Source organism: Oncorhynchus mykiss, chromosome 3 (assembly GCF_057628025.1).
Source record: "Oncorhynchus mykiss isolate SJ-2025 chromosome 3, ASM5762802v1, whole genome shotgun sequence".
Classification (NCBI taxonomy): domain Eukaryota; kingdom Metazoa; phylum Chordata; class Actinopteri; order Salmoniformes; family Salmonidae; genus Oncorhynchus; species Oncorhynchus mykiss.
Genome location: NC_143024.1, coordinates 69,098,757 through 69,120,512, shown reverse-complemented (window position 1 = coordinate 69,120,512; position 21,756 = coordinate 69,098,757). Strand labels below are relative to the sequence as shown.

Here is a 21,756-nt window from a genome sequence, read left to right as displayed (position 1 = left end):
GGGTAGTAACATGTTGTCAAGCTGGTATAAATTATTCGGGAGACAGGCGCAGAAATGCGTAATAGTAAAAAAAAAAAAGACACAAATTACGGTGTACTGTGTAAAGACACGGGGGACGAAGACCAAGCAACTATGTAACAAAAACAAAGTTGAAACCCAAACAAAAGAACTAGTACCTCAAATAAAGAACGAGTACCTTGAATAAATACACGTGCACAATGATTAACGCACGGGACGGGACCAGTCACCAACCATCACCACAAACGGAAAGCAAAAGTTTTCCAAATGGTAAATCTTTATAAAATCCTTTAACAGAAAGACCCAACTCATCTGCCCAAAACACACAGCACAGGTATCACACACCAACGGACATAGTAACAATAATCGACAGCACCATGGTGAACAAAGGGCACACTTATACAAGTATTGCCACGTTCACTGTCCTCAAACTCCCTGTCATAGATGAGCCAAGACACAGCATGCATGTAATTCCACATTTCTTTTAATCGTAGTGAAACCTTCACAAAAGCCCAGGTAAACGTGACGTACAGAAAATAAAAAATTACCCACAACCTAGGTGGGGGGAAAAAGGCTGCCTAAGTATGATTCCTAATCAGAGACAACGATACCTCTGATTGGGAACCACACTCAGCCAAAAACAAATAAATAGAAAACATAGACTGCCCACCCTAATCACACCCTGACCTAACCAAATAGAGAAATGAAACGTCTCTCTAAGGTCAGGGTGTGACAAGTACTAATCAGTGGGAATAGGGGACAGGTGTGCGTAATGAAAGTTCCAGAGGGACCCTTGACACATGTATTGACTCAAGGGTGTGAATACTTATGTAAATAAGATATTGCTGTATTTCATTTTTGTAAAATTTGAAAAACTGTATAACCACATTTTTTTTTTCAATTTATAGGGTATTGTGAGTAGATAGCTGAGTGTTTTTTAAAACCCTAATTTGACATTTTGGGCACATTCTTACAACAATAGCCTGTTCATGGTAGATATTTCAACCTATTGTATCTCTGTGTTTAGTGGTCTATATTTCCAATATGCATTAAGATACCCTAACGCTGTTTGTTTGTGTATTGACTACTTGTATTACAAATGTTAGAAATATCAGAGATTCTGATATTGGATTATATGAGTTTATGTGTCTCTTTGTTTCTCACGGTTGGAGGGTGTGAGATGTCACAGTATCTATCAATTTAACCACTTTTGCAGTTAAATATTTTTTTACAATCATCGATTTCATAAAAATGGGAGACATTAGAGATGTGAAAAAACATGATTGTGCTTTGTTCTACCTCTGCTTTGATGATTTATAGAGCTCTAGACACTGACTGTAACCTTGGACTGTAGGGAAAGGTTTCCTCTGGCAGTAAAGATGAGTTCACATGGATAGCCGACAACAAACGGTATCAAAGTTCACTAGCGTTCTGAAAAACTAGGACAATAGTGGCAGTTGGATGGCTGGCTGCGCTCTCAGTGTATATAAAAACAAGTGGCCATTATAATAGGCATATCATAGGCAGGAGAGAGCTCAGTCGTACGGATAAGAATAACAGACTACACTTTCCAGCAGTCGGAAGGACAATTTATGCGTCAACATGTTTAGCAGATCTTTATTACAGATCGGACTGCGTGTTTGTACACAGGAGAATAGGAACGGGATTAAAAGAGTGACACCGACGTTAACCTACATTAGTGACAGGCGGCGCGATTCCTCTACCACTATCGTGGGGGACAACAATAAACAGAAAACTATGGATGATTTGGATGGGCCTAGTTTTCTGAGATCTTTATATTGGCTTTTCGGGAAAGGGTATTTTCAAACAACACATCAAATGCAAGTAAGTGCTGTACAGTGTCATTACAGTGCATTGCGAAACCTAGCTGCTAGTGTTATACCACACTGGTTGCGTATTATTATGTCTAATCTCCTAGTCCATGTGCCAGGGGTTCGGTCAGGTTGATTTGGGGTGGTGTGACGATGTTTTATAATGATTTTTCTTGAAGCTCTTTGTCCATAGAGTTAGAAAATGTGTGATAGCAGTGTAGCAATGGCAGCTTTGTTTGATTGCTTTCATCCCTCCATCCATCCCTCCCTCCATCACATAACATTTTCCAATAGGTATTTTATCCATTGGCAAACATTGTCAGTATACAACAAGTTATTTGTCATGTATACAGTTTAATCATATATAATTGGAAAGCTTAGATCCACAGCTATCCATTAGGCATATTTTCGCAATGTTCAGGTCAATAGACTTTGACCTTTGACCTCTAGGGTACATATCAGATGTGCCTGTATAAATTGCTTTAAAAAAGAAACCCTGATACATTTTACACTTTGTTTGACAAGTGGTTCTGAACGGTCACAAATTACCTTTCAAATTATATATAATTAAAACAACTTTCAAAGCACCACCTACAACTATTGTTTAAAAATAGCCCATGTTGTGCAGTAATTTGACCGTAGAATATTGGAAGTTTAGCCATAGAATTCCATGTAGTGGGAGAGCTACGTTCATGGATTGTAACTTAAGTGATAGAAGCACCAAATTGCACTCGCACAGCTAGAATAGTGTTTTAAAAAGATTTGTAGATACAGGGCCACCACAGGATTCATGCATTAATCCACGAGAAGCCTTTTTCTAATATGGCCGCCAAACAATTTAATGGAGTCTTATTGGATAAATTTCCCATGACCATACCTGTATGAAATATAATTGTATAATGCCCAATAAAATCATAAATGTTCACCGTGATATAGAATACCCAGCCAAATAACCCGGATGTGTCAGATATACTGTATAAAGATGTTAAATTATTCACCAAATTGTTCTGAGAATATGCCCAAAATGTTATCCAAATCACTGATTTCTGAAGATCCTAAATTGCAATATTTCATGAGATTTCACATGTATATATCAATTTGACATGCTTGAAGATTAAGATTATTAAGGATTAAAGGATAGCATTTGATTAAGGATTAAATTAAGGACATCTACGCACAATACCCCATAAGGGAGATTTAAAAAAAAAAAAAGACATATTTTCAAATTTAATGGAAATTAAATACATATCTAATTTACATAAGTATTCACACCCCTGGGTCAAAACATGTTTGAATCATCTTTGGCAGCGATTACAGCTGTGAGTTTTCTGGGTAAATCTCTAAGAGCTTTGCACACCTGGATTGTACAATATTTACACAAGAAAAAAATAATTATTCAAGCTCTTTTAAATTGGTTGTTGATCATTGCTAGACAGCCATTTTCAAGTCTTGCCATTTTCAACTGTAACTATGCCACTTTCAATGTTGTCTTGGTAAGCAACTCCAGTGTATATTTGGCCTTGTGTTTTAGGTTATTGTCCTGCTGAAAGGTGAATTTGTCTCCCAGTGTCTATTGGAAAGCAGACTGAACCAAGTTTTCCTTTAGGATTTTGCCTGTGCTTCGCTCTATTCCATTTATTTTTATCCTAAAAAACGTAATAGTCCTTGCCGATGACATTCTGGACATTAAGCAAATTACTTTGCTACATTCTTTGCAGTTTTACTTTTGTGCCTTTGTTGCAAACACAATGTATGTTTTGGAATACTTTTATTCTGTACAGGCTAGCATTGTGGTTAGTATTGTGGAGCAACTATAATGTTGTTGATCCATCCTCAGTTTTCTCCTATCACAGCCATTAAACTCTGTAATTGTTTTAAAGTCACCATTGGCCTCATTGTGAAATTCCTAAGCGGTTTCCTTCCTCTCCGGCGACTGAGTTAGGAAGGACGCCATTATCTTTCTAGTGACTGGGTGTATTGATGCACCATCCAACGTGTAATTAATAACTTCACCATACTCAAAGGGATATTCAATGTCTGCTTTTTAAAATTTAAGTTAGTCATAAGGTAGTCATTCAAAAAATCATGTTAAACACAGTCAATGCAACTTATTATGTGACTTGTTAAGCACATTTTTACTCCTGAACTAATTTAGCCTTGCCATAACAAGGATTGAATACTTATTGACTCGAGACATTTCAGCTTTTCATTTTTAATTATTTTGTAAAAAATTCTGAAAACATAATTCCACTTTGACATTATTGGTTATAGTGTGTAGGCCAGTGACACAACATCTCAATTTAATCATTTTTACATTCAGGCTGTAACACAACAAAATGTGGAAAAAGTCAAGAGGTGTGAATACTCTCTGAAGGCACTGTATCACATTTTTCCTGCCACACTGTAGAAAGCCATGCATGGGATTCCTGAAGTATGTATGTAATGTAATGATATGTATGTATGTTTCGACCAGTCTGAACAATCTGAACTGTGTTTTTTGCTAGGTAAACATCATAAAAAAGTTTGCACAATGTGACCAAGGCCTCTATTAGACAAAACAATGTGCAGTTATACTTTTTTCAACCTATCATCTTCACATCTTGGACAATTATGTCTTGCTGTACTTTCCAGAAGTGCCATGCATGCACTCATTTATCAAAACCATTCCATAAAATTGTTTTGCATTTACTGTAGGCCTCACACTGCAATTGTGCTCTTCTCCCCTCTCCCCCAGATTGAACACAGCAAGATCTATGGCCCTCTGTGGAAGTCAAAGTACGGGCCCTTGGTGATCGTGAACGTGGCCAGTGCTGAGCTGATTGAGCAGGTGTTGAGACAGGAGGGCCGCCATCCCACCCGCATGGACATGCCCCACTGGAGGAGTTACCGTGAGCTGAGGAACCACGCCTATGGGCCCCTCACAGAGTGAGTAGACAGTGGAAACCCAGTCCCAGACCCTTTCATTGTAGTCTGATCCCAGATCTGTTTGTGCGGCCGTGCCAACTCCTATGGTCATGACGAGGGCCATACACTCTTAGAAAAAAAGGTGCTATCTAGAAAAAGTTATTTGGCAGTCCCAATAGGAGAATCCTTTGAAGAACCCTTTTAGGTTCCATGTAGAACGCTTTTTAGTTTCAGGTAGACACCTTTTGGGTTCCATGTAGAACCCTTTCCACAGAGGTTCTACCTGGAACCAAAAAGGGTTCTCCCATGGGGACTGCAGAAGAACCATTTTGGAACTCTTTGTTTTAAGAGTGTACAATCTAGGATCAGGCTACTGTCATTGTACAGACAGGATATTTAGTATTTAGTATTATTTAGTATTTTATTACGATCCCATAAAGCTTCAGCTACTCTTCCTGGGGTCCAAACAAAACATAAAACATGACATAATACATAACATTAATAGACAAGGACAGAACTACATATTTTTTTATACATGCTTTCCTACATTTACAGTGAAGTCGGAAGTTTACATACTCTTAGGTTGGAGTCATTAGAACTCGTTTTTCAACCACTCCACGAATTTCTTGTTAACAAACTATAGTTTTGGCAAGTCGGTTAGGACATCTACTTCGTGCACGACACAAGTAATTTTTCCAACAATTGTTTAGAGACAGATTATTTCACTTATAATCACAATTCCAGTGGGTCAGAAGTTTACATACACTAAGTTGTCTGTGCCTTTAAACAACTTGGAAAATTCCAGAAAATGATGTCATGGCTTTAGAAGCTTCTGATAGGCTAATTTACATTATTTGAGCCAATTGGAGGTGTACCTATGGATGTATTTCAAGGCCTACCTTCAAACTCAGTGCCTCTCTGCTTGACATCATGGGAAAATCTAAATAAATCTGGTTCATCCTTGGGAGCAATTTCCAAATTCCTGAAGATACCACGTTCATCTGTACAAACAATAGTACGCATGTATAAACACCATAGGACCACGCAGCCATCATACCGCTCAGGAAGGAGGCGCGTTCTGTCTCCTAGAGATGAACGTACTTTGGTGCGAAAAGTGCAAATCAATCCCAGAACAACAGAAAAGGACCTTGTGAAGATGCTGGAGGAAACAGGTACAAAAGTATCCATATCCACAGTAAAATAAAGTGGAGATCCTAACTGAATTTTTTTCTAGGATTAAATGTCAGAAATTGTGTAACAGAGTTTAAATGTATTTGGCTAAGGTGTATGTAAACTTCCCACTTCAACTGTATGTAAATGTATTTTGCAGTTTTTTATTTTCAATACATTTGCTAACGTTTCTAAAATCTTGTTTTTGTTTTGTCATTATAGGGTATTATGTGTAGATTGAGGGAAAAAAACAATTTAAAACATTATAGAATAAGGCTGTATTGTAACAAAATGTGGATAAAGTCAAGGGGTCTGAATACTTTCCAAATGCACTGTAGGTAACAACTCAAGGACAGAACTGGTTACCTAAATTTAAAATAAGAATACACACTTCATACCCTTAAGCCTAACATTCCATACATCTACTTTTCAACAATACTTTGATCTACTGAGGCAGGCCCTGAAATCCTAATGTCACTGCACCAATGTTCTTTAAACAACCTGAGAGATTCTCAAGACATCAGCTAGTCAGTGAGCTGAGCAGACTATCATGTCATACGGAGCATGACAGAAATCCTTACTCTACTGAGGCTTTGTTTACAATTACTTTCTCTGAGCAGGCCCTAATATCCTAATGCCAAGGGCACACCTTATCTTGAACTTCAGCCTAAATACCAGATATTCTCAAGAGGGAGATGCTACAAGCTATTTAGGTCAGAGGCGTTGTGCTGTTTTACTTGTTTTTTAAAGCAAATGTTGCTGCTTTGGCTGCTTGCTTGAGTCATTTGAGATTGCAAGGAGTTTAATGCTATCACATACATTACTGTGTGTTGCCTTGAATTTGTTTTGGTTATAGGGACTGGGAAGAGTCTTCTGGTTGCAAGTCTTGTGGAGTATGAATGTCACTCCACTGGTATGTAGTTATTCCTGTGTTGCTTGTCCCAACACCACAGTGAAATATCCGTGTAGTAGTAGGAACATGTACAAGACAATATGCAAGAATTTGACAAGCACAAACACTTGAACCATGGGCTGCATATACAGAGCCTAGATGAGCCAGACTGTACATGAAACACAAAACCTAGGACATAAAACCTCAGCATGATCCATCATGTCGTGCTTGAACCAGTCTTGTACTAGCAAAGGATTGTGGTGCATCTGGGGGATATGTTAAAGAGATTTTCTGGTGCTTTTGAATACTTTTTAGCCAGTAGTTCTGAAAGCAGCGCTCACAAGCCAAAGTGGTCCCCGAAAAATAGCGTACTACGTCACATAAGTGCAGATATGCGCACCATGTCATTGTTCTCTTTCCCGCTCTGCTGTGTGTGAATCTCGCTAGTTGTCACCCGAATGGCTACAGCTCATTGGCTAGAACTCAAATTGCTAGGGGCTGGCCCACGTGGGACCACATTTTAGGAGAGTGGCGCAGCACTGTTTTCAGAAAAACATTTGCTTTCAAACTAAGTATTTTGTGGCTAAATTAGGTAAAAAATAGTTATTCTGGTCATAGATTATGCATGTACGAACCCATTGACACATCCAGCACAAATCGATTGTGTCACTTTATGCACACAACAATATGTCAGTGGTACATCACTCTGTCACAAGTTGGCACAACAAGCTGGAATAACAAGTTGGCATAAAGTGTTGGTTTTCAGTGAATTTATCTAAATCACAAATCTGCATTTCCTGTGGTGTGGAAAATTCTAGGCAACAAAATAGTGATCAAATTAAAATCCTACCTCTGTACATAACAAGTTGTCTAAGGTAGAAATGTTAGATTAAATGGAAATGGAGCTCAGTTACAATGGAAAACAGCACACATGAGAGGGTTTGCCTACCTATCGGTGTTTTGCATGTTCTCTCTGAAACAGTTCTTCTTTGTTTCAAATTACTATACAGTACATCTCTTCTCCATGTTAAAGCATGATTCCATTTGTGTCTATACTACAGGATCGGTGCTCAGTGGCAGCGGATCAGGAGTATCCTGAACCCGCGGATGCTGAAGCCCAAGCATGTCTCAGCCTACACCAACGCCATCAATGACGTGGTCACAGACTTCATAGAAAAGGTGGCATGGCTCAGGGAGACCAAGGGAGAAGGGGTCATGGTGAACGACCTGGCTGGAGAACTCTACAAGTTCGCCTTTGAAGGTTAATAATCCTCTTACAGCTACCCCCCTACTTTTTTCCATTTCCGCCTGAAGACATACCCAAATCTAACTGCCTGTAGCTCAGGCACAGAACCAAGGATATGCATATTCTTGGTACCATTTGAAAGAAAACACTTTGAAGTTTGTGTAAATGTGAATTGAATGTAGGAGAATATAACACAATAGATCTGGTTTAGATAATACAATGAAAAAAAACATGTTTTTTATTTTTATTGTTGTATCATCATCTTTAAAATGAACAAGATAAAACAAACATTCAGATAGGATGATGGGGACAATTTCAGTGAAAAATATAAGAGGGCAACTGTACTTGTGCAACGTTTCAGAATGCTAACTTCCAAAATGAGTGTGCTCATGACATTTATCATGAAGTCACCCAGGTGTCCCACACAAGTAGCCCAAATGTACCCAAGTGGCCAAATTGGTGAAGTTATACATTTTGAATGGAATAACTATATACAAAATACCAAAATGGTATTCTAACACACCCCCCCAAAAAAATTGAGAAAAAACATGAGGGAAAAAAAAAATATACATTTACAAAATAACACTTTCAATATTTGGAAGACCCTAAGTCCTCTACACAATATTGTGCTGCTGATGCCAGGTGCCATAGCAATCTCTTTCTGCTGTAAAGCAGAGGGTCACCAAGCATGTGGTGCAGGTGATGGGGGACTTCATTTTGCAAAGAACACAGCGACGCCTCCATGCTGTGCCCTTTTGGCCCTGAGGCACATCCATGCCTGCAGAAATACATTTGGGCAGATGAGCACCACTTGTGGCAGGAGCTGGATGAACCAGCTTCAGTGGGGGGATGGACACCTTGGCACTGGGGGCTCCTATTTGGAGTCAGTGTCACTGTGAAAGAAAATGTTCAGTTTGAATAAAATACAGTCAATCAACGAAACAGCGGTCATATCATTGGTGCACAATGATGTCATTACTTGTTGTCTTCAAATCGGTTTATTTCAGTCAATACGTCCCGCGAAATGACCCATCACATTTGGTTGTGTTACAAACAAACCAGTTGATTGCAATGAAACCAAACATGACTGGAAAAGTCACGTTCTGTGTGTGTATTTACCTGGAATGTGTCGTCGAAAATGGAATGAGACGGAATTCACAACACAAGCAGTTCACAAAATGTTTCTTGTTAGGCTATAAAAATGGATTTTATCAAACAAAAGACCATTCATTGTGTAACAATGAGCATTGGGATTGCAAACAGAGGAAGATCGTCAAAGGTAAACAATTTATTCTATTGCAGTTTGTGATTTTGTTACGCCTGTGCTGGTTGAAATAGTTGTTTTTTATGGGGCTCTATCCTCAGATAATCGCATCGTATTCTTTCGCAGTAAATCCTTTGTTAAATCTGACAACGCAGTTGCATTAGCAAGAGGCTTTCGAAACATGCTTTCGAAACATGCGAGACACTTGTATTTTCATGAATGTTTAATATGACTATTTATGTAGCGATCACCGTATGCTGCCGCTACCGGGTTCGGTGCGCAGAGAGGTTAACAGAGGAAATGACTGTCTGTAATAATGTTCTAGTCCCCATCAGATTCAAATCTGGACCTCTAAGCCAGTTCCACTGCTTTCAAAAAGTATTCTGTTCTAATCAGGGACCTGGGACACCAAGTGGATGCAATTATTTATACGGTTGAACAGAAAACCAGAAGTAGTCTAGACCTCGTAGGGTAAGATTTGAATACCCCTGGTCTAGTCATTAGAAAGGAAAATCTTAGAACAATCGAGGAACTGATATCTGCTTCATGAAGTTTAAAAAGCTGTCCTCATCATGATCTTACAATTATGTCATTTTGACGTTACGTTCTGGCACAGGTACAAGTGTTTCTGTGTCTTTGGTATCTATTTTCTGTGAATTGGGAGAAACGTGTGAATGTGAAAGGACAAGGTGCATTATGAGGGTTGTGGACGGCTATATCTGTTAGAAAGTGATGACCTTGAAGTAATTGCACAGTGTCTTTAGCCTTGGAAGTTGAGTAGATACTGAGTAGCTGATTGTTTGACTACCTTGTTGGGTAGGCAGTTCTTAATATAATTTTGAAGGACAGCGTATTCAGTTGGTCAAGGGCAGTAGTGATGAAAAATGTCTATCTGGATGTTCTAGATCACGAGTCAAACTCATTCCATGGAGGGCAGAGTGTCTGTGGGTTTCTTCTCCTCCCTTGTACTTGATTGATTAATTAAGGTAATTCATTATTGAAGAAATCCCCTCACATGGTTGTCTAGGAATTAATTGAAAGGAAAACCCAAAAACCCTCAGACACTTGGCCCTCCATGGAATGAGTTTGACACCCCTGTTCTCGATCCGTACTATGGTCTTTGCTCGCATATCGCGATTGTATGATGTGACATCATCACCGTCATACACTGTGTAAACTACCATCCTGATGCTGTAATGTACCCTTTAACCTCACATAATGTCATCATAGTCATGACATTGTCCTAAAGAAACAAACAAGTAATTCATAGGTTCTAATTGTGTAATTACCCTTTTACCATGCACTTTTAAGTAAATACCTGTTAATTTCTCTACCGGCATTGAATTTGATGCCTTAGATTTATACTTTATTTATATATATATATCCAATCTATCTAATCTATATCCAATTAAATAAACTACTACCATTGTTTGTCTCTGTCCTCAGGGATCTGTTCTGTGCTGTTTGAGACCCGTATGGGCTGTCTGAATGAGGAGGTTCCTGAAGAGACCCAGAAGTTCATTTTTTCAGTAGGAGAGATGTTTCGCCTCTCCCCCATCATCGTTCTCTTCCCCAAGTCCACCTGGCCCTACCTCCCCGTCTGGAAACATTTTGTGGCTGTCTGGGATCACCTCTTCAAAGTTGGTGAGTGATCCAGAAGCCTTGGTTTCCAGAATGAATCATGCCATGTTTCACAATTGCACAGAAATTAGTTTTGCATCACATGCTACATCACGTATAGAAAATAGTTTAAAAAGTTACACAGTAAAACTTCACAACATAACACATCATCACGTAGCCATGAACCTAAGTAACCTCTACTACATGCAAGCAAGTGAGGGGCGTGATGTAGGGTATATTTGGAGGGCACTCACTCGTTTCGCATGTGAAACATGCGAATGGTACAATGAGTTAATGTTGTTGATGTTATGTTACATCATTAACAACAACATACACATTGCACACTTTCCGATGTTGGCACTAAGACCGCTCTCAACGAGCTGTAAATGGCCATAATCAAACAAGAAAATGCACATTTAGAGGCAGTGTTTCTCGTGGCCAGTGAATTTAATGCAGGGAAACTAAAATCTGCTTTATGTCATTTTTACCAGCATGTCACCTGTGCAACTACTCAAACAGGACCTACTAGTGACACGCTCAATACGGAATAAGAGGTTCAATGAAGCGGAAGCTAAGCTACAGGACTGTTTTGCTAGCCCAAACTGGAACATTTTCCGGGATTTATCCAATAACATTGAGGAGTTTATCACATCAGTCACCGGCTTCATTAATAAGTTAATCGACAACATCATCCCCACAGTGATCGTGCGAGCATACCTCAACCAGAAGCCATGGATTACAGGCAATATCCGCACTAAGCTAAAGACTAGAGCAGCCGCTTTCAAGGAGTGGGACACTAATTCGGACGCTTATAAGAAATCCCGCTAACACCTCCGACAAGTCATCAAACAGGAAAACCATCAATACAGGACTAAGATCGAATCCTACCATGCCTGTAGCAGGGCTTGCAAACTATCACGGATTACAAAGGGAAACCCAGCCGCGAGCTGCCCAGCGACGCGAGCCTACCAGATATGCTACATGCCTTCTATGTTCGCTTCAAGGCAAGCAACACTGAACCATGCAGAAGAGCATGACTGTGTGATCTCGCTCTCTGTAGCTGATGTGAGTAAGACCTTTAAATAGGCCCCTCAGGGGTGGGTGCGTAGTCCCATCCTGTACTCCCTGTTCACCCACGACTGCGTGGCTGCGCACGACTCCAACACCATTATCAAGTTTTCTGATGACACAATGGTGGTAGGACTGATCACCGACAACGATGAGGCAGCCTATAGGGAGGAGGTCAGAGACCTGGCAATGTGGTGTCAGGAAAACAACCTCTTCCTCAGTGTCAGGAAGACAAAGGAGCTTATAGTGGACTACAGGCAATGGAGGGGTGCGCACACCCCCATCCACATCGACAGGGCAGTAGTGATCCTCAGAAAGTTATACAGCTGCACCATTGAGAGCATCTTGACTGGCTGCCTCACCATTTGGTACGGCAACTGCAAGGCACCACAACGTAAGGCGCTACAGAGGGTGTTGACATCACTGGGGCCAAGCTCATTGCCATCCAGAACCTTTATACCAGGCGGTGTCAGAGGGAGGCCCAAAAAAATGGTCAAAGACTCCAGCCAACCAAGCCATAGACTGTTCTCGATGCTACCGCACAGCAAGCGATACCAGTGCACTGACTTTGGAATCAACATGACCCTGAACAGCATTATACCCCAAAGCCATAAGACTGCTAAACAAGACTGCTAAATGGCTAATTAAATGGCTACCCGCTGCTACTGTCTATTGGCTATCCTGTTGCCTAGTAAGTTTAACCCTACCTAAATGTACATAGCTACCCCTGCACATTGACTCGGTACTGGTACTCGCTGTATATAGCCATGTTAATTTTTACTCGTTATTCACAGTGTATTTATCTCTAACTATGTGCTGTTGAAAAAGGACCAGTGAGTAAGCATTTCACCGTTAATCTACACTGTGTTTACGAAGCATGAGACATAAGATTTGATTTGATTTCTCATGTAAAAGGTGTGAGTGCCCTCACATACCCTACAATACTGTCTCCTTTAGTTTCAGCAGAGGTTTCAAAAGTTCAATGGCTGTGTTTCAGCTCTAAGCAAATCAAAGCAAAGTTCACACTGATAATCTTTGGCTTGTTGACTTGAGCTCAGGGTGCACCCCCATAACCAATTCTTTCTTTGGCCGCCTCTCCTTCCAGTCCTTCCAGTTCTCTGCTGCCAATGACTGGAACGAACTACAAACATCTCTGAAACTGGAAACACTTATCTCCCTCACTAGCTTTAAGCACCAACTGTCAGAGCAGCTCACAGATTACTGCACCTGTACATAGCCCACCTATAATTTAGCCCAAACCTCTTTCCCTACTGTATTTATTTATTTGATTTATTTATTTATTTTGCTCCTTTGCACCCCATTATTTTTATTTCTACTTTGCACATTCTTCCATTACAAATCTACCATTCCAGTGTTTTACTTGCTATATTGTATTTACTTTGCCAACATGGCCTTTTTTTTTTTCTGTACCTCCCCTATCTCACCTCATTTGCTCACATCGTATATAGACTTGTTTATACTTTATTATTGACTGTATGTTTGTTTTACTCCATGTGTAACTCTGTGTCGTTGTATGTGTCGAACTGCTTTGCTTTATCTTGGCCAGGTTGCAATTGTAAATGAGAACTTGTTCTCAACTTGCCTACCTGGTTAAATAAAGGTGAAATAAAAATAAAATAAATAATAGGCTGTCATATTACATTGTATATCGCCATCTAGTGGCAGATATCCTACATGAGCAAAAATAACATCCCATCATGACTCAGGTCCATATCAAGTGTCTTTCCTCGATTATTCGCTTCCTCTCCTTGCCTCCTCCTCAGAACATCAGAGGGAAGTGAGGGCCGAGAAGAACATCCAATGCCCTCCTTGCTCTTGTTGCAATTGTAAAGGATGTCACACTGCTTGCTTAGCCAGTCCTACTTTCTCATGATTCAGCTCATACTGAGGCTTGAACACAGGACCTCTCACTTGCAATCACCTGTAACTGCCCTCCTGAAGCATCTTACCCAGTTGCGCCACCGAAAAGCAAGCTATTCTGCAGAGCAAGTGGGACACTTTAGGCTGAGGAGTGAGTTTCACAGATCCCTATCTGCTACACAAGGATTGAGAAAAGACTTGAGATTCACCCTAAGTATTTATATTGTCTTTGTGCTGGTTGCTATATCCTCTGACTTCAGCTCTCTCCCCATGCAGCGGAGGAGCAGGTGCGTCAGAAGATGGAGGAGATCCAGGAGAGGATCTCCCTGGGCCAGCCAGTGCAGGGAGAGTACCTCACACACCTCCTTGTCAGCGAACAGATGTCTGTCACTGAGATACTGGGCTCCATCACTGAGCTACTGCTGGCTGGGGTCGACACAGTGAGGAGGGATGTGTGTGTGTGTGTGTGTCTTAAAATACCAGTGAGGAGCTGTTTCACAGTGGGGTGAAAACAGGTGGGGAAAGGGGTGATGGCCTGGGGGGTGGGCATGTTTTTTTTCTTAATTTCAACCACTTTAGATTGTGATTTGTTGAATGAACGTTTGCAACATACCACATTTGCTAACTTCGTCATGTACAGTTACAACAGCAGCATAACAGTATCCATACAATATTATTAGCTTACAACCTATTCCTATTGTAATTGTTTTTGTATGCTCCAGACGTCCAACACCGTCTCGTGGTCTCTGTACCACATGGCCCTGGAGCCAGAAATCCAGGAGAAGCTGTACCAGGAAGTGATCAGTGTCTGCCCGGGGGACAAGGTGCCAACTAGTGATGACATCGCCAGAATGCCCTGGCTTAAGACTGTTGTCAGGGAGACACTACGGTACGTTATTAGTCATCTGTCATCCCCACTCAGGTCATTTTCAGTAGATTCACTAATTAATAAAATTAATAATGGGTTATTAAAGTTATTATATTCATAATGAGGTCCTCATAATGAGTTGTTAAATTCATTATACGCCAATGTGCTTATGTGTAGTTTTTTAAAATGATTTATTTCTTGTTAATTAGTCAAATGGAGCAAATCCCTTTCTCTCCCGAAGATGGACCACATAGCGCTATTTTTTAGCATGAACTCTGCAGGCGAAACAAACTCCACTACCCTCTCTACTCCTAGTGACTTTCTTGTATTCTCCCTCCTCAGGATGTACCCAGTAGTACCGGGAAATGCCCGCATCAATGTGGAAAATGAAATAGTCGTGGGGGACCACCTCTTCCCCAAAAATGTGAGTTTTACTTTTGTCATCTTGTACTGTTGGAAATGGTTGCTATTGGTGAACTTAATTACTTTTCTTTTCATCCTGTATGGAGAGGAGATCCGATCACACTTGTATATTCAGTTTTATCCAGAGTTATACATGCACTTTCACCATTCAATATTTTATTTAGTTCAAAACCAGGGTAGAGTTTTGGTTTGTCAATATCGCTCACACCAAACAATTATACAGTATACCACTAATCAGAGTTAGAGAGCGACTATGTTTGACTGTTCTCCTCTCTTCTGTCCTCTCCCTCCATCACTTCTCTCTCCTCCTTTCTTTCCATCTCTCTGTTCCAGACCCTGTTCCACCTGTGTCACTATGCCGTGTCCTATGACCAGACAGTGTTCCCGGAGCCCCATGCCTTCCTGCCAGAGCGCTGGCTCCGTGGTGGCCGGGGGGAAGACAAGAAGAACCAGCACCCCTTCGGCTCCGTGCCCTTCGGTTTCGGGGTCCGGGCCTGCCTGGGCCGGAGGGTGGCCGAGCTGGAGATGTACCTCATCCTTTCAAGGGTAAGAATTCCAGGCCTGTTCTGTAGTAGCTACCCTTCATCAAACAGCATTCTTCTGTTATGTAGGACTGTTATAGTAGCTTGGGATGCTGACCACTTGTTAAAAAGCTAGATTTTCTGCATCTGATAATGGTCAAGGGTCAATACAGCATCCTCTGGCTATAATACATTTCCTACACCAATTTTCATATTTCATTTGACAGTGACGCTAGAGGTTTGAGAGGTTAAAGCTACAGTAAGTTTAACCTACTTTTTAGCCCCAAAACCAGGACATTGAGTAAGTTAGTTAGTGTTGCTCTAGTCTGTAGTAACAGTCTTGTAGAATCTGGTTCAACTTGTTGTGGTGTTCCTCTGTTAGCTTCTGCATTGGAAGGAAAACATGGCACTTCTGGCACCGACAGAGATGGCCGCCTCGCTTCGCGTTCCTAGGAAACTATGCAGTATCTTGTATTTTTATGTGTTATTTCTTACATTGTTACCCCAGGTAATCTTAGGTTTTATTACAAACAGTCGGGAGGAACTATTGGATATAAGAGCAACGTCAGTTCAACTACATTATGACCAGGAGTACGACTTTCCTGAAGCGGATCCTCTGTTTGGCCTACCACCCAGGACAATGGATCGGATCCCAGCCGGCGACCCAAAACAACGGCAGCGTAGAAGAGCTGTCTTCTGGTCAGGCTCCGTAGACGGGCACACCGCTCCCGAGCATATGTCCAGTCTCTTGACAACAAGGTAGATGAAATCCGAGCAAGGGTAGCATTCCAGAGAGATATCCGATACTGTAACGATCTTAGTTTCACGGAAACATGGCTCACTCGAGACACGCTATCTGAGTCGGTACAGCCACCTGGTTTCTTCCCGCATCGCGCTGACATAAACAAGCATCTCTCTGGTAAGAAGAAGGGCAGGGGTGTATGCCTTATGATTAACGAGAAGTGGTGTGATCATAATAACATACAGGAACTCAAGTCCTTTTGTTCACCTGGCTTAGAATTCCTCACTATCAAATGCCGACCGCATAATCTACCAAGCGAATTCTCTTCAATCATAATCACAGTCGTGTCTATTCCCGCCCAAGCAGACACATCGACGGCCCTGAAAGAACTTCATCGGACTCCATGTAAACTGGAAACCACATATCCTGAGGCTGCATTTATTGTAGCTGGGGATTTTAACAAGGCTAATCTGAATACAAAACTCCCCAAATTCTATCAGCATATCGATTGTGCTACCAGGGCTGGCAAAACCCTAGACCACTGTTATTCTAACTTCCGCGACGCATATAAGGCCCTCCCCCACCCACCCTTCGGAAAAGCTGACCACGACTCCATTTTGTTGCTCCCAGCCTATTGACAGAAACTAAAACAGGAAGCACCCGCGCTCAGGTCTGTTCAACGCTGGTCCGACCAATCGGATTCCACGCTTCAAAATTGCTTTGATCACGTGGACTGGGATATATTCCGCATTGCGGCGAACAACAACATTGACGAATACGCTGATTCGGTGTGCGAGTTTACTAACAAGTGCATCGGTGATGTTGTACCCACAGTGTCTATTCAAACATGGATTGATGGCAGCATTCGCACAAAACTGAATGCGCGAACCACTGCTTTTAATTAGGGCAAGGTGACCGGAAACATGACCGAATACAAACAGTGTAGCTATTCCCTCCGCAAGGCAATCAAACAAGCTAAGCGTCAGTACAGAGACAAAGTGGAGTCGCAATTCAATGGCTCAGACACGAGAGGTATGTGGCAGGGTCTACAGTCAATCACGGACTACAAAAGAAAAACCAGCCCCATCGCGGATCACCATGCCTTGCTCCCAGACAGACTAAACACCTTTTTTGCTCGCTTTGAGGACAATACAGTGCCACTGACACGGCCCGCTACCAAAGCCTGCGGGCTCTCCTTCACCGCAGCCAACGTGAGTAAAACATTTAAACGTGTTAACCCTCGCAAGGCTGCAGGCCCAGATGGCAGCTGGCTGGTGTGTTTACAGACATATTCAATCAATCCTTATACCAGTCTGCTGTCCCCACATGCTTCAAGAGGGCCACCATTGTTCCTGTTCCCAAGAAAGCTAAGGTAACAGAGCTAAATGACTCACTTCCGTCATCATGAAGTGCTTTGAGAGACAAGTCAAGGACCATATCACCTCCACCCTACCTGACACCCTAGACCCACTCCAATTTGCTTACCACCCCAATAGGTCCACAGATGACACAATTGCCATCACACTGCACACTGCCCTAACCCATCTGGACAAGAGGAATACCTATGTAAGAATGCTGTTCATCGATTACAGCTCAGCATTTAACACCAGAGTACCCTCCAAACTCGTCATTAAGCTCGAGACCCTGGGTCTCGACCCCGCCCTGTGCAACTGGGTCCTCGACTTCCTGACTGGCCGCCCCCAGGTGGTGAGGGTAGGTAACATCTCCACCCCGCTGATCCTCAACACTGGGTCCCCACAAGGGTGCGTTCACAGCCCTCTCCTGTACTCCCTGTTCACCCACGACTGCGTGGCCATGTACGCCTCCAGCTCAATCATCAAGTTTGCAGACGACACTACAGTGGTAGGCTTGATTACCAACAACGACGAGACGGCCTACAGGGAGGAGGTGAGGGCCCTCGGAGTGTGGTGTCAGGAAAATAACCTCACACTCAATGTCAACAAAACAAAGGAGATGATCGTGGACTTCAGGAAACAGCAGAGAGAGCAGCCCCCTATCTACATTGACAGGACAGTAGTGGAGAGGGTGGAAAGTTTTAAGTTCCTCGGCATACACATCACGGACAAACTGAAATGGTTCACCCACACAGACAGCGTGGTGAAGAAGGCGCAGCAGCGCCTCTTCAACCTCAGGAGGCTGAGGTTCACCAAAAACACTCACAAACTTTTACAGATGCACAATCGAGAGCATCCTGTCGGGCTGTATCACCGCCTGGTACGGCAGCTGCTCCGCCCATAACCGGAAGGCTCTGCACAACGCATCACCGGTTGCAATCTACCAGCCCTCCAGGACACCTACACCACCCGATGTCTCAGGAAGGCCAAAAAGATCATCAAGGACAACAACCACCCGAGCCACTGCCTGTTCACCCCGCTATCATCCAGATGGCGAGGTCATTACAGGTGCATCAAAGCGGGGACCGAGAGACTGAAAAACAGCTTCTATCTCAAGGCCATCAGACTGTTAAACAGCCACCACTAACATTGAGTGGCTGCCGCCAACATACTGACTCAACTCTAGCCTCTTTAAGAATGGAAAAATGAATGTAATCAATTTATCACTAGCCACTTTATATAATGCTTACATACCCTACATTACTCATTTCATATGTATATATTGTACGCTATACCATCTACTGCATCTTGCCATCTTGATGTAATTAAATGTATCACTAGCCACTTTAAACAATGCCGCTTTATATAATGTTATCATACCCTACATTACTCATCTCATATGTATATACTGTACTCTATACCATCTACTGCATCTTGCCTATGCCGCTTGGCCATCACTTATTTATATATTTTTATGTACATATTCATATTCATTCCTTTACACTTGTAAAGGTAGTTTTTGTGAAATTGTTAGGTTATATTACTTGTTAGATATTACTGCATGGTCGGAACTAGAAGCACAAGCATTTCGCTACACTCACATTAACATCTGCTAACCATGTGTATGTGACAAATAAATTTGATTTGATTTTGGCAGACCAGACCTTCACCTTTGGTCTGATTCAGCCCATCTGGATACATGGTGATACCATGAATCTGTCTGTCGGCAAGGAATATGTAATCATTAACTTAACTTGGATTGTTAGAAGGAAGGAGTTGTACTTTCAAACCTCCAGCCTTTAAGATCCTGTATAGTGTTCTCATATGTTTTATTGATTCAGAGACACAGTTGAATAATAGGATAAAACAATGACTTTCACATCTATTTACTGTACATGTTTCAATTAGGAGAGTTTATATTTCTTGGTTATTGTGCAATTCAAGAGTTTTTGTTCCTTTTATCTATTATGTACAGTATGTATCTTTCCATTGAACACATGGATAGCTAATATTCTCTCAGACTAGGACAATAACATACTAATGTCAACATGTTTTCCTCTCTCTGTCCTCCCAGTTGATAAAACACTATGAGATACGTGCAGATCCTGCTGGAGCCACAGTTAAGCCAATCACAAGAACCCTTCTTGTCCCTGCTACCCCAATCAACCTGCAGTTTATTAATAGGACAGTCCAGTAGCAAGAGGAACCAATGGCAGCAGAAGGAATTTCCCTATGAACCACATTAGTATCAAAGGTGGTATATTATATTGACAAGATAAACAAGTGACCGCTGTGACAATGGAAATATATGTCCTGAAAGATAGAGGAAGCCAGATCAGGTGAGGCCATTCTAGCCAATGAAAGGGCAGATGTGTGTGAACAACAGGCCAAAGATATAGATAGAGGACTCATCTTTGTATCTGTGCTATTATATATTTATTTTTGTTATTTGATTATTAAAAAAAAACATTTTTACCCCTTTTTCTCCCCAATTTCGTGGTATCCAATTGGTAGTTACAGTCTTGTCTCATTGCTGCAACACCCGTACGGACTCGGGAGAGGCGAAGGTCGAGAACCGTGCGTCCTCCGAAACACAACCCAACCAATGTCGCACTGCTTGTTGACACAATGCCCACTTAATCTGGAAGCCAGGCGACCGTGTCAGTGTGCACTGTGTCAGAGTGCACTGCGCCCGGCCCGCAACAGGAGTTGCTGGTGCGCGATGGGACAAGGACATCCCTGCCGGCAAAAACCCTCCCCTTACCCGGACGACGTTTGGCCAATTGTGCTCCACCACATGCGTCTCCCGGTCGCGGCTGGTTGCAACGGAGCATGGACTCCCAACTCATAGGAATTCCCACCCAGTTGACTACTTTAAAATGGTGGAAGCCCTCAAAGGCAATGTCCATGCTAAAGCGTATAATATTTGCCAAAGCGTATATCCATGATGAGTCCTCTATCTATCTATTTATCTCTATGACACAGGCACAACTCAAAGTAGCCCGAAATGCCACGTGCATCCACTTATATCAGTGCATTCGTAACAACCTAAGCATCAAGATACGTATATTTAATCAAATAAGCATCAATTAGCAATTCATTTTTTTGATGACCAAATTAGACACTGATTGGCCTCCATACAAACATTCCTTACTTTGTATGCTTATTTTCATGGACAGATTTTGGGCAGCGTATAACTCCGCTTCATCTCTGTTAGTATACACACCGTGTAAGTCTTCCTGTCACCAAGCACTTGTTAATGGACAAGTCACTAAGTGTACTACTTTACCTCACTTAACTTTCCCATGCCTTAATAAGTGACCCACAAATGTGTAACGTCAGGACCACAACACAGCGAGACCACAGTAAGACCCTGTTGTTGACAGTGTGTTGTCATTAAATTAACATGTATTTCTGTAGATAGGTTTAGTTTAATTTAACAACTGTCTTGCTCCATGTGAGGCTGTGTTATTTGTTGCTAATTAACACAGTTTAATTTGTATGTTTTTTTAAAGTTCTATGATTTTAAAATGTATTTTATGATATATGACAATGCACATATTATAGATGTATAATTACCTACAAAGTTATGCTGTTGATTCAGTATTGAAGATGTTCTAAATGAATGTAACACAATAAAATAGCCTTTTAGCCACTTTTGTGATGTATTTTTCACAGAGATTCCTTTTGAGGACATTCTCTAGTATTACAATGATTGATAAGACAGTTTGGACTTTGCCGGATGAAAGCTGGCTTATGTCCCAAATGGCACCTTATCCCCTAGTGCACTGATATTGACCGGGGCCCATAGTGGATAGGGTGCCATTTGGGACGCACACCTTTAGCCTCAACACTACTAGAGATGCTACTGTGGAATAACAGCTTGTACTGCTGGGAAACTTTAATTATGAGGTTCCACAATTCCACAGCACTATTTGTTTTACTACTTTAC

At 41.6% G+C, this 21,756-nt stretch overlaps 1 protein-coding gene across 1 annotated transcript; it reads left to right on the top strand.

Moving 5' to 3' along the window:
• Positions 1–1,344: 1,344 nt before the first annotated feature.
• cyp27a3 (cytochrome P450 family 27 subfamily A member 3) lies at positions 1,345–21,459 on the top strand. Its single transcript, XM_021597464.3, has 9 exons — positions 1,345–1,863; positions 4,585–4,775; positions 7,878–8,077; positions 10,773–10,970; positions 14,172–14,335; positions 14,618–14,784; positions 15,106–15,187; positions 15,520–15,732; positions 19,879–21,459. Exons 1-9 carry the CDS (start codon positions 1,621–1,623, stop codon positions 19,999–20,001), a joined length of 1,581 nt encoding a protein of 526 aa, XP_021453139.3. The 5' UTR covers positions 1,345–1,620; the 3' UTR covers positions 20,002–21,459.
• Positions 21,460–21,756: the final 297 nt, after the last annotated feature.